This window comes from Populus euphratica, unplaced genomic scaffold (genome assembly GCF_000495115.2).
Source record: "Populus euphratica unplaced genomic scaffold, PopEup_1.0 scaffold72.1, whole genome shotgun sequence".
Taxonomy (NCBI): domain Eukaryota; kingdom Viridiplantae; phylum Streptophyta; class Magnoliopsida; order Malpighiales; family Salicaceae; genus Populus; species Populus euphratica.
Genome location: NW_011499922.1, coordinates 477308 through 491210, shown reverse-complemented (window position 1 = coordinate 491210; position 13903 = coordinate 477308). Strand labels below are relative to the sequence as shown.

The 13903-nt window shown below is 30.2% G+C and overlaps 1 protein-coding gene and 1 long non-coding RNA gene across 7 annotated transcripts; both read right to left on the bottom strand.

The window, feature by feature from the left end:
* Positions 1–3010: 3010 nt before the first annotated feature.
* Positions 3011–4357, bottom strand: LOC105135235 (uncharacterized). The gene is made up of 2 exons (XR_844144.1): positions 4016–4357; positions 3011–3883 (listed from the first exon to the last, which is right to left on the bottom strand). It is a non-coding gene; the product is annotated as an uncharacterized LOC105135235 (long non-coding RNA).
* A 480-nt stretch (positions 4358–4837) lies between these two features.
* Positions 4838–9739, bottom strand: LOC105135233 (uncharacterized). Of its 6 annotated transcripts, none has more exons than XM_011040022.1 (9): positions 9595–9739; positions 9468–9494; positions 9184–9300; positions 6791–7037; positions 6559–6621; positions 6093–6179; positions 5869–5955; positions 5342–5594; positions 4838–5302 (listed from the first exon to the last, which is right to left on the bottom strand). In XM_011040022.1, the coding sequence occupies exons 1-9, from the start codon at positions 9651–9653 to the stop codon at positions 5073–5075; spliced, it is 1170 nt and encodes a 389-aa protein (XP_011038324.1). In that variant the 5' UTR covers positions 9654–9739; the 3' UTR covers positions 4838–5072. The 6 variants fall into 6 exon arrangements, with proteins under 6 accessions (XP_011038324.1, XP_011038323.1, XP_011038325.1 ...); XM_011040021.1 differs by having other exon boundaries at positions 4838–5308; positions 5348–5594; XM_011040023.1 differs by having other exon boundaries at positions 4838–5284; positions 5357–5594.
* Between the last annotated feature and the right edge of the window lie 4164 nt (positions 9740–13903).

Genomic DNA, 13903 nt, shown 5'->3' with positions numbered 1-13903 from the left:
GATAAGAAAAGTATATTAATTCTTAAAAGAGAGAGAGAGAGAGAGAGAACACTACTAGTATACACATTCGAATTTTAATTATGGATTATGGATGAAGCCTTGTCGCCAGTGAAAGAGCTAGATCAAAACGATTAGGCTGTGAGAAATATGAAACGGTAAAATAAAAATGAAGTGAAAGAGATACGTTCAAAGTGTAATAAGTAAAACTTTTTACACGAGCCTTCTTCATTCACGTTTAAATGCTTGTTTGAGAGCTTGATAAATTATTTAGTATAATATTTATTAAAATAATAATTTTATATTTTAAAAATTTTATATTTATATTAATGTATATCCAAAAAAATAAAAAATAATTTAAAACTAAAAACACTAATATTTTTTAAAAATTCAGTCCATCCACAATCTTAAATACCTCTGAATGCCGGGATGGAATTTTACTCTTCAAGATAGCTGACACAAATCAGAGCTCGGAACTCAACTCAGGAACTTAAGCCTGGCTGGCTGAGTGGCTGGATTTAAGGGTGTTTCTGCCGCATAGAATGCCTCTTGTTTCTGGACCTATCTTCTCTTCTTCCTTGGAGTATTGTTCCTCTTTCTTCCAGTCCAATTCCTCCTGGAAAACTCCCTCTGGTTGCCGACTTATGGGTGCTGGAATAACCAATCCATATAGATTATTATTTTTGGAAAACTTGGAAATATATTTTTGGAAGATACATCCACCAATTCTGACCCAATGCAGCAGTAAAGAGAATCAGAGGTAGATTGCAAACATCGAATGGATAATCCCTGTAGATTATAAAAATCTGGACCACAAGTTATCATCGTTGATTCTGCAAATTATAACTAGTGTATCATCTCATCTGTATAGATCATGAAAAGTAGAACAAGGCAACCACATTGCAGCATTTCTCCCATGTAGAATCGCATAAAGGCTCACATCATGAACTTTCAATGTAACTACTGTGGAGCGAACCTCGTCATTTTCCGAAATCCATGAAGCCAACCACTCTAATCTTCATGTCTGCAGAGATCATTGGATTACTGTCTGGTTGATATCAGTGGAAGGATGTGAGATGTCTTTGGCCAGTCCTCTCCTCTCTCTTCCTTATTCCTCCTCTTCAGATATGGACATCCCCTTATTCTCAGCTCTAAGCATACTGGGATTCTGTACTTGTTCTAGCAGAGACATCGATTTAGGACAGTCCCAAATCAACAACGATGAAAGGGAGGTGAGATGTCCAATCTCATTTGGTAGAGAACGCAAGGCCCTGCAATCCAGAATAATAAGATATTGGAGAGAAGTGAGATATTGGATGCTCTTCGGCTGGACATGCTTTCAGATACAATTTCTCAAGTGCTGTCAGGTATTGCACTCCTCAGGTAGAGATGCAGATATTAGAATACTGAAAGGTGCAAGTTCAAAAGAGAAGGTAGGTTGTCTAACATCTGACATGACTAGGACTGCCGATTTTCAAAACCATGTGAGTGCTCAAGGAGTGCAAGGTTTTGAAACCATTCATCAGTCGGAAGCGTCGAATCCGAAATCATTTTAATTTCAAGGAAGGTAAGAGAAGTGTAATTCTTAGCTGACCTCAATAATGTAGCACTGCCTTCCACGATTCTCAATGTGCTGATGGAGATCATAATTGGCGGCATTTCGACTATATAGAGCAATTAGACTTCGCCAACGCGAGGAAAACCGTCTTCAGTAACTGGTGTCCATTGCTCTAAGCTCTTCAGGGAATCAAGATGCAGACTTTCCAAGGACGATGCTTAAGGAACTCTAGTTTCCCAAATGGTGGAAGTTGTTCAGAATTGCCACACCATTCCATTCCAGCAAGATCTCCATTAGATTTCGTTGCATCAAGTGCATGTTCATCATCCAATTGGAAATTTTGAACCTCCATATCCAACTATCCTCAACTTCTTCTGGTTTGAATAGGGTTGAAGCCCATCAGGATCTTCTCAATATTGCTTTTGGCACTCTTCGCATCGGCAACAATATTGCCAATACTTGCTATGCTTAATTCGTCGCCAAGATCATCAGTTCAACTTCTCCAGCTCCCGCGGATGATGGACGGAAATACGTTACTTGAAGTATAAAGTTTTTTTTTTTTCCTCATCGTTAAATTATACTCAAATTTAATTTAAATAACTAAATTATTGTGTTAAATACAAGGATTAGGATACATTACTGGAGATAATCAATTATTTTTATTAATCACAATGAATATTTTTGCTGGGTAATAAATTAAATTAAATTAAATTGTTTTCACAGGATAATCTCTAGATTTTATGTTAATAATAATAAAATACTCATATCCAATATTTATCTATGTACTACTTATTTATGCATTTAACTATCTGGATTTAAAAATTAAAAATTAACTTTAAAATTAAACAAAAGTCTAATAAACAAATTCTCCTCCCCCCAAAATTCATTCGTATCCATGGTTATAAAATCTAAAGCGACCACAAAGATTAAAAAAAAATAACCTAACTCAATTAATTTGATAAGTGAGTTTGTAATCGATTTAAATTTAATTTAGTAATTTAAAAAAAAATAGAATAATATTATTTTATTTTAAAAAATTAAAATGAATCAATTAATTTGATAAGTGAGTTTGTAATCTAGTTAACCTCATAAGAATTCAATTTAATACCTCTTTAAAAAATTAAAATAATAGTATTTTATTTTTTTTAAAAAAATAATCAACTGGAATTTATTTATCAACACATCCAAGATAAGTCTTAAACAGGTCGAATAACTTCTCCTAAGGTCATTCTTCTTCGGTGTGATAAGAGGCCACACGGCCCAAATTCTACTCGGTCAGTACACATGGCAAACGCCCACTTGATCTAGGGTTTTAGCAACAGCAGCAAACCCTCCCTTCCTTCGTCTTTATAAACCGCTCTTCCCTGGCCTCAGTTATCATTGCGCTTCGTTTACCCCATACAACGCTCTGCAGCACCCATAATTTCTTCATCTTCTCTAGGCGTTGGGTTTTTGAATTTCTTAACCTTTCATTAACTATCAAGAAATCTAATTTTTCCTTGCGTCATATACTGATTACCAGCGTTTTTTACAGAGTAAACGTTGTGTATGAGCTGACGCTATATCTAATTTTCCGTTTCTGCAAAATCCCAATTAGGAGTTGATTAGATCCTTACACCTCTCTGTTTGATGCAGATTTGGAGATATTTTGGTGTCTTTGTTAGATCTTTATTTTGTTCTATTTTGAAAGTTTTTTTTTAAATGAAGACGAAGATGGAGGTGATGATTATTTCCCCAGATGATCGAAGGTGAACAAACTGAGCGATTTTTCTCTTTCGAGAGATCCAAGCCAGATTTCTGATCCATCTTCAACTTGATTTTTTAAAATATTTTTTGAAATTTTTATTTTTTATGTTAAATTATTGCGATTTGTAGGAATAATTAATGATAAATAATGGGATTCAACAGATGGAGATGATGATTATTTCCCCAAATGATCGAAGCTGAATAAACTGAGCGATTTTTCTCTTTTGAGAACCAAGCCAGGATTCTGATCCATCTTAAATTTCCTGGTTTATATTTTTCAAAGTTTCTGGATTTTGAGAAGTTCATTACTTTTCTTACTACTTTTTTCTTTTGGATAAGAAAATTCAAAGCTTTCTCAACATCTATCAATAAAAATTCCCAATTTTTTTCAATTCCGCAGCAGTTACTTTACTGTTTGAAGCTGAATTTGGGAATATAGCCATGGATTGTTAGATTGAAATAAAATCAATAATGCTTTAAAAGTTCAAATTGAATGTTGTCTAGGTAAAAATAATTCAGACAAGAATAATGAAAGCTGTGATGGAGATGAGAAATTGATCGCCTTTGTAAATAAGTTAGTAGGTCTCTCATCGAAACTTAAATGTCTCGTCCGTCTTCTGGAAAGACAAAATAGTTCCTGTACAGAGGGTAGCCAAATGGCCATCTTCCTATGATGGGAGTTGAATTTATTTCTATGGAAGCTGATAAGCTCATGGATTCTATCATAAGCCAGTTCTTGCACTTCATTAGCAGAAATCTGAATTATCTCTAGTGCACAGCATCTGTCAGCTTGAAAATACATTTCTCTTCCAAAGACATCGATTTAAGAGTTCTTCGTCACTGAAAACAGCACAATAAAAGTCATTCTGGATCCGATAATGGAACAAACCTACGGGTAGGTGAAATTAATATAATTAATGAAATCGTTTCCCGTGTTGAATTTTCCTCTGAAATCTGCTTGTGATAGCTGCATAGAAGATGAATGATTTCTCTAAGCTTTTTCTGGCATCCAAATTCATTGATCCAAAACCAAATTACTTGTTTTTCATTTGGTATTTGACTACCAAATTACTTGTTTTTCATTTGGTATTTTTGTGGAATTTTTTGGTATTTCTCTAAGAGATTTGATAATCTGGAATTTTTTGGATCAAGATATGGTCATGGTATTTTTGTGCTAAGCAAGCTACAGCAAAAGAAGTATAAACCTTTCGACATAATAGGAATATCAAGGAATAAATTTGCTAAGATATTTAATATTTCTAATATCAATCCTTCCAATGATAATGAACCTAGAACTCGAGTTTTTATAAAATTTTAGTAATCGCCCCCTATTTTTCAAAGCCAGCGAGTCAATTTCAATAGGATAAGTAATTCGACGAGGAGTCCGTAAAGGTTCATTATTCGTACGCAATATGCAAAAGGACCTGATAAGAAACAAAATCTTTTGTTCTTTGTAATCAGTGGCTATTTCTCTGATTATTTTCCTTGTAATAGCGGCTGAATTCTTGCTTTTGTAGCAGGATAAGCTCCTACTTGTTTCCTTTGGATCAATGAAACTTCATTCATTTATAAAAAGAAAAGGTCCGCCATTTCAAAGGTTACTTTACATGATATCCGCCTTTTAAGTTTTTGCCTTTCGACGCCATTTAATTTGTTTTTGTCCGGCAACAAAACACGCCATTTAATCTACAGGTACCTTGGATGATCACGGCCGCCTTGCCCGCCAGATTAGAACATCTTCTACAATAGTTGTATGAACTTATTCAGTGACTCAGGCATGCCTATTGTCTCCAAGACCATCCAATGCTTGCAACGAAGCCCTGTGCCTTTTCCCTTTAAGGTGACTTTGCTTGCCATGTACACTGCTTACATTGCAGATTTTACACCACCAATGAGAACCTATCATCTCAATACATCGGCTGTTCATCAGGTTCCTTCCCACTGAAGCAGGGGAAACATTGCTGTATGATGCCTGCTTCTTGAAGTTCAGAGGCTCACAAGTTTTCTTGTGTCTTTTTCCTTGAAGATGTGAGTTAACATCTGTCTGATTCTTGACATTTAGCTGTTCACAAGTGGCCTTGTGTCTATTTCCATGTAGATGTGCAATTAGAGCTGTCTCATTTTTGGCTGTTACTTGACATATAACACAAGTCCATAGCTTTTGGACTTTCTCGGGAGGTAGAATCCCACAAAGATCTCCGCCTCCTACTGTTGTTGTTGCAGTGTTTATGCTCTCCAGAGGTGGAAATGTTCTGTTTTCTGTGTGGTTGATGTTGGATTCTGCCTCTCTAGCCTGCAAAAGCAGGAAACATAGATGCTTGGAGGATGTATAAAGAATACACATGGTAAACATAGAATGGTCAAGAGAACATTGACTAACAAGAAACCAATAAAGAAATCACAGGGGGAAGGAAGGGAAGGGAATTTGTGGTACTCATGAGGGGAATTTTTGAAAATCTTATCAAATAACACAAGTTTTTGAGAGAAGTTTAAGATTGTTTGGGTTGAAGCACATGCAGCCATTTTCTTGAAAAGTTATGAAAATTTCATCTGCTGAATAAAATAACCTGCGTGGTTGATGCAACTTCTTGCTTCTCTGTTACTTCCACAGCATCACCATCTTTGAATCGAATCGGAAGCTCAGGCTGTTCCAGCTTCAGCAGCGTGAATCAAAAGATATTTAAATTTTTCATCAGGCAGTAACATTTCGCAGTTCATAATATTATTTCCAAAAGCACAGGTAGACTTTTCCTTAAGGGTGCCCAAATTTCCAACCGTTGAATAAAATTACCTGCTTGGTTGATGCAACTTCTATCTTCTCTGTTATCTCCACATCATTACTGTCTTTGAATCGAACCAGAAGTTGTTCGAACTTCGGCTGCATGAATCAAAAGCTTGATCAGCTGAAATAAAACCCTGTACAGCATCACACTTAACAACCACTATTCTACAAGAACACTGAATTACTTCATAAGTGGGACTTATTTTCAAGAAAAGAAAAAAATTCAATCAATAATAAGGAAACATGAGTCATGTGGTTGCTCCAATGATCGAGCTCTCGTTATAAAGACCGCTCCTACTACCTTTGGTTGGTGGGTGTTTCTGGCTTCTGCGTTCATGATCTGGCTTTGAACGGGTCACATAAATAGCCATAAACTTGGTTGGTGGGTGTTTCTGGCTTCTGCATTCATGATCTGGCTTTGAACGGGTCACATAAATAGCCATAAACAATATGCAACTGAAATTAGCGACCTTACCATATCCTCTGCCTCAACCGCCCTGATCTCCTTCACATCCACATTAGGCTTTGCACTCTTTTTCTGGAAGAACAGAACGTCAAAAGATTTCAGGTGTTTGAGAGGGAAGCAATGATGAGAAAGCATACTTCATCCACATGATAAGAACGTCAAAATTAGAATAATTCAATTGATTTCAGGCAAATATCAAAAGATTTCCATGGGACTTGTTGCCACGAAGAATCATACATACCGTGGAAGCAATGAGATCCTCCAAAGCATCAGAGCCATTTTCCTTCTTATACCTCTTCATCTCAACAAGAAAATCATCTTTCTTGAAACACAACTCCTCCTGCTTGTTGAACTGGCAGGTGATAGTTGCAGGGCTCATGGATAGACACGGATTAATAAGGTGTTTATAGACATACAGAGAACCATCGAAGTAAGGCAGAACCAAGCAGCCGACGATCATTAGCTTAATGTATGGCCAGAAGGCTAGCCTGCATATAGAGGGATACGATAATAGAGATTGACTTGAGAGATTCAACAGTCCTCTTGTCCTCATCTAGTAGCACATGACATATTTCCCCATACCAACAATTTGAACAGAAGTCCAAAATCATCTTGAAGACATCAACTTTCATTGACTGATCATTCTCAAGGGTAATTACAGAATAAAAGGAAAAAAAATACCCTAGATCGGAAACTCCTGAAATTGTTTCGACTCCCAAAAGATCATGTTTCTATTCGTTTCGATTGGCTACAAAATCAGAGCTGCATAATCGCAATTTGTTCTTTTTTTAATCATTTTTTCAAAAGATTTCTTCAACGCAAAAACAAAATATGAAGGCATTGTGAACGCATTATGTATTATCAAGAATAATTTTAATAGCGAACTGATATGATTGATAGAATAAATCGATAATTATATGTCAATAAATATTAAAAAATTTGTTAATACTAGCTAGAGATTCAATAGAAAGCTAATACATATTAAGATATTTAATTTTATGTTGTGAAAAACTGTTCAAATATTTTTTTATTAAATGGTAATTAAATTTTTATAAGATGGGTAATAATTTAAATTCAATTAATACATAGTATTTTTCTAGTAGAATTTCTCTTTTTTCTTATTAATTATTTTTAAAAATTAGCTTTCCCAGCCATGTTGTTTATTTAATAAAAATAGAAAGAAATCAGAATAAACAAAAAAAATGAACAATTTAAAATAAGAATAAAAAAGTATTTCTTTAATTAAAACTCCAATGCTTTTTCTTTCTTTCTTTTCTTTTACATTTCCTTATCAAAATAGTTTCTTTTTTTTGTAAGTAATAGCTTATTTGAAGCATAAAAAAAGTTTTAATTAAAAAAATAATAATATTTTGATAATTTTATTGTGAATAAATTAAAAATATATATAATGCTCACAAATTGTGATGGAAAATTGGAATGGGAGTTCAATAAAATATCCCAAATATACATCTAATTTATTTGTTCTAACAAGCTTCAATTTAAATTGAAGGAGAAAAATGTAGTCATTTGACTGAAAAAAAAAAGTTGAAACAATAATATTTTAAAATTAGATGAATCCATTTCAATCTAGATTAAACTAAAAAACTCACAATAATATTTTAAAATTAGATGAATCCATTTAAATCTAGATTAAACTAAAAAACTCACATCTAGTTCGTAAACTTAGTTGGATTAAATTTGTTATTAAAAAAAAATTATAATCTTATTCAAAACAAAGTCAAAACCAAATATTATTTAATCAAACAATACCCTAAATATATTTCTAATTAATCTATTTTAATGAATTTAAATTTGAATTGAAGAGAAAAAAATAAATGCTTGGGTTTGGATTAATGTGTATGGTTTTTTTTATTATTATTATTATTGGGTCAAGCAGTATATAATCTACTTGCCCAACTTTTTACCACCAAAATAGTGGTTAGAATATTATGTTTATGTTTTTTTATCTAAAAAATTATTTTTCATCTTATTTTCATTTAAAAACACTCTTAAAATCTAAATAAATCAATCTCTCAACTAAAAACATCTCATAATTGATCTAAAAGTATAAAATTAAATAAAAAAATTCTTTCTCAAACTTGATTTGCTTTTTCTAGCACAATAAAAAATTAAAAAAAAAACACCTTAATAAAACTTTTATTATCAAATAAAATTTACAAACACCAAGAATAAGTTTTTTTTGTTGACAGAAAGTGGTCAAGCTAAACTTTCTCTTTTGAAATATTTTTCAACAAATTTATCTTTTTCCTCTCAAATTAAAAAAAATAAAATAAAATAAACTTTTAGATAAAAACTAAAATATAAAAACACTTAAAGAGATCTAAAACAAAGTTACGTGAATTCGAGACTGGCCATCCCGTTTTGTTTTGGTTATCAGTTTAGAACGTGTTTCTCGTTCTTTCAATTGTGTATCAATGCTACAAGGTAAAACTATATCTTACTAAATTGATCCACAGTCAAGCTCAAAAACCTTATCAAAAACTTCATTTCTCAAGCTGGAAAACGCTATTGAAATTCACTACTCTAATCCACAGTGAGCAGTGCACAGTTAAAAATGCAGCAGGAAAACGCCACGCAGTTTAGTTTCTCTGAAATTTCATTTAATTTAATTACCATTCAAGCTGAAACGAATGTTCAAGGAGCAAGACCACAGAAATGGAGACCCAGTACGAGATCAGCTTCTGGGTGTCTGAGTTCGAATTAGTCTCGATCGCTTGAATGGAAGCACATCTGTTAGACACTCAGAAACAAGCACGAATTAGTGATGATTCATCACTTCTTGGCTAAACAAACACCGACTTGACATTCCGAATAACATAATCTAAACACCAGGAGAGATTGTCGAGTCGTTAACATGAACAAACACACTCAAAGTAAAACAAAGAGAGGAGACTTACAGAGGATAACCCAAACCAAAAACAGGCCTGCAACCATGGAGCAGAAACAACTGACCATCACAGACATGAAAACACAAAGCAAAGCAAAACGCGAAGTACTAGAGTTACACACAGACGTTATGCATACCATGCAAGAACACCGAGGCATTTCACTGCAAATTTTAAAAGAAACACAAAAGCCATCATGGACTCAGACCTCTTTGAAATTAATCGCCACTAAGCTTACTCTTGCTCAGATTTTAGCTTAAATAAAGAACCATTGTGAAAGCAAGGAGTGGAAGCTGGAAGGATGTTTCAAAAAGTTTTTTATGCACATAAAGGTATTCTTAATGTTTAAGCTAATAAAATGAGAAAAGGGAGTGTGAGTCAGGAAAGAAAGCAACAATTCTAACATGAATTGAAATATTGGATAAAGCAACAATTCTAACATGAATTGAAATATTAGATAATTTTTTTAAATAATTTTTAAATTTTTATTTTTTATATAAAATAATACATTTTTTAAATTTAATTAAAATTAACTTGTATAATCTATAATCTGGATTTTTTTGACCGGGTTAATTTCTAAGTCGGGTTTGATGTTGTAGCAGTATGAGAAAATACATTGTTCGGCACGCCTATCCTTTTCTGCCTAGCTAGGCCTTTGGATGGAGTCTCTATTTGGTTGGGCTTTTGGCCCAACAAGTTGCAAAGTTGCCAAATTAGACTAGGCCCACATTTGTGAATAGACAATAGTTCTCCGATCTTTGTTGTTTAGGTTGTGGCCCAGCAACGATGATTGGAAAACAACTGCCCAACCTCGGCTGTGGCTTAATAGTTGCGAATGGACAACAGTTGTCCGCCGGTTCTTATTGTTGTTTGGGTTGCGGCCCAACGGTAAATAAAAAATTATTTACTGTATAAATTTGAACAAGAAGATTTATGGAGTTTGAGAGCATTACGGCCTTTTTTTTCTGAAGTAATTGTTTTTTAAAGTATTTTTTATTTTAAAATATATTAAAATAATATTTTATATTTAAAAAAATATTCTTAAAATTAATTCATCAAAATAATTCAAAATATACTGAATAAATTATTTTTAATAAAAATAAAAAATAATATTTTTTAAAAAACACGCTAACATTTCCAAAGACACCCCCACCTCTACCTTGCACTCGAACAAGCCAAGAAATTTTACGAGCCTTCAACTTTACCTCTACAGAGGCAAAAATCCCTCCATCCTTGACTTTATTCGAGTGAATGAAAACACATAATTAATCATGAATCTAATTCCAATATTGTGCTATTTCATAGAATAATTAAAAAAACTATTAAATAAGATTAAGTAATAAGGCTGTGGGTGATTTATTATTCACCCACGTATTCGACACTATATATTACAGCAATAATTCATATTGTATTTTTTTATTATTATTATTATTATTTTCAACTTTCTCTTTTTTCAAAATTACTTTCCTTTTTTTCCAACTTTTCCTCTTTTTTTTTTATTTTTTATAAAAAAATTTTATCAATTTTATTTTTTAATATTAAATTAATTAAAAATTTTGATTTGTAATTTTTTACCTTTAAAATACCATAGATTACTGTGGTATTTCCCGCATAGTTTTTTTTTAAAAATTATTTTTATTTTATTTTTTAATATTAAAATAATTAAAATTTTAATTTTATATTTAAAAAATATTATTGATTGTTACAGTATTTCTCTGTATGTTTTTTTTGTTTTTGTTTTTTGATGATTTTATTTGAAATTATCTTTTTCAATTTTATTTTTTAATAATGAGTTGGTTAAAAAATTATAGTTATGATATACAAGAAAAACAATATAGTTTTTATTGCAAATTAATGTGAATTATAATAGTATTTTTTTCCACGTTGTTTTCTATGTTTTCTTTTTTTGTAATATTTTTTTTCAAAATTATTTTTATTAATTTTATTTTTTTAATATCAAACTAGTTAGAATTTAATTTTACAATAAAACTTAATTATGTAGGGAAAGCATTATAACTTCCCTTACAAGACATTATAAATTACCAGAGTAACTTTCAACATTATGTTTTTTCTATAATTGGCTCTTTTGATTTTTTAATATTAAACTTGTTAAAAAATTAGCTTTGTAATTTAAAAAAAAAAACACTCTGAATTACTGCAATATTTTTTCATACGATTTTTTTTAATATTGAATTTGTTAAGAATTATAATTACAATAAAAGTAAATCATATAAGAAAAGTATTGTAACTTTTCTCATAAAATATTGTGAATTACTATAGTATTTATCTAAATAGTTTTTTTATGATATTTTTAAATTATTTTTATTAATTTTATTGGATAAAGCACTGTGATTTTCCTCACAGAATATTATCAATTGTTACCGTGTTTTTTCTCATTGGTTTTTTTCTTCCAGAATTATCTTTGTTTGTTTTTTTTATATATTAAGTTGGTAAATAATTTAGTTTTGTAATTGTTTTTGTTTTTTTAACATAAAAGCTAAATTGTATGACTAAAATATTTTATTTTTTCATAGAACACCATGAATGACTATAAATTATCTTGTTTAGTTTCTAAATTTTTTATCTCTAATATATTTTTTTCTATCATGTAACTTTATTATACCTTTAATTTTTATTATAGAAAAAAAAGATTTACTAGATTCACCTACTCTTTATTTTGTGATGTTCCTAAAATACTATTATAAATTTTCATTTTAGTTTTAATATTTTATTTTTAAATTATTATGTATTTAATCTAAAAGTAATAATACTAACAATAAATTATTTGATTAAAATATATTTTACATTTAAAATTTATAAATTAATTTTGAATATAATTTTATTACATTTATGATTTTTATAGCTTTTAATTATGTAAAATATAGATATATTATTTTGAGATTGTTTACTAACTTGCTTTAAAAATTATAAAGAATTAAAAAAAACAGAAATAATAATTATGATTGAAAATATATTGCTAGCTAAAATAAAAATATATATTATGAGTTCAAAGTATTTTAATAGAATAATTAAAACGACTGCATTTTAAAATTTAATTATAACACTAAAGGTGGGGGGCTACGTGTCTAAGAGAATACCTCTAACCCCATGAACAATAAGGGTGGACACGTCCTCAAATTCCAACAATTGTGGTCTATGTGGGTGATTTATTATTCACCCACGTATTTGATACTATATATTACAACATTTTTTCTCATAGGTTTTTTTTTTAGAATTATCTTTGTTTTTTTTTTAAATATTAAATTGATAAAAAATTTAGTTTTGTATTTTTTTAACAAAAAAGATAAATCATATGACTAAAATATTTTATCTTTTTTCACATAACACCGTAAATTACTATAAATTATTTTATTCAGTCTCTAAATTTTTTATCTCCAATATATTTTTTTCATGAAATAATAATTTTATTATACCTTTAGTTTTTATTACAGTCGAAAAAAATTTACTAAATTCATCTACTCTTTGTTTTTGTTATGTTTCTAGAATACTATTATAAATTTTCATTTTAGTTTTAATAATTTTTTTAATTATTATGTATTTGATCTAAAGGTAATAATACTAACAATGAATTATTTGATTAAAATTTATTTTATATTTAAAATTTATAAATTAATTTTGAATATAATTTTATTACATTTATGATTTTTGTAGCTTTTAATTATGTAAAATATAGACATATTATTTTGAGATTGTTTACTAACTTGCTTTAAAAATTATAAAGAATTAAAAAAACAGAAATAATAATTCTAATTAAAAATATAGTGCTAGTTAAAATAAAATAAAAATTTATTATGAGAAAAATTTATTTTAATAAAATAATTAAAACGACTGCATTTTAAAATTTAATTATAACACTAAAGGTGGTGGGCTACGTGTCTAAGAGACATACTCTAACCCCATGAACGATAAGGGTGGACACGTCCACAAATTCCAACAATTGTGGTCTGCATGTCCCACAAACAGTTTTCTTTTCCTTCACAACAAGACAAAAACCTATTTAGGTTGTCTCTCATGATTTTTTGTTTTTAATTTTAAATGTTTTTTTGAAATACTTTTAACTTCAAAAAATATTAAATTAATATTTAAAAGAAAATGAAGAAATAATTTCGACCAACCTCGTTTCCATTACTGGTGTTTTTTTTCTAATTAATATAAATATCCAAACCAATTTAAATACAAATTAATTAATTCTACAAACTCTAAAATTAATAACCATAAAAATTTTAATAACTCTAAAAACCCATAAACTTAAACTTGTTATTATTAAATAGCAAACTAAGACTGATCAGTTAATTAACCTAAAGAATATTTTTTCTCTTTTGTTTTTTATAAAGAGTAGTGGTAGGTATCCATAATAATATCCTCAAAGGATCTTAGGGCTACTTTAATTGTTCATTCATCGTTCGCCACGTGTACAGCTGCCCCCC

Bases quoted from the DNA above. Each gene is read 5' to 3' on its own strand.
- LOC105135233 (XM_011040019.1), bottom strand. From the start codon at position 9,653: ATGATGGCTTTTGTGTTTCTTTTAAAATTTGCAGTGAAATGCCTCGGT. The intron at 6,180-6,558 runs GTAAGGTCGCTA...TGATTCATGCAG, and splicing joins CGGTTGAGGCAGAGGATATG to CCGAAGTTCGAACAACTTCT. The intron at 5,595-5,868 runs GTTATTTTATTC...CTGCTTTTGCAG, and splicing joins AAGTTGCATCAACCACGCAG to GCTAGAGAGGCAGAATCCAA.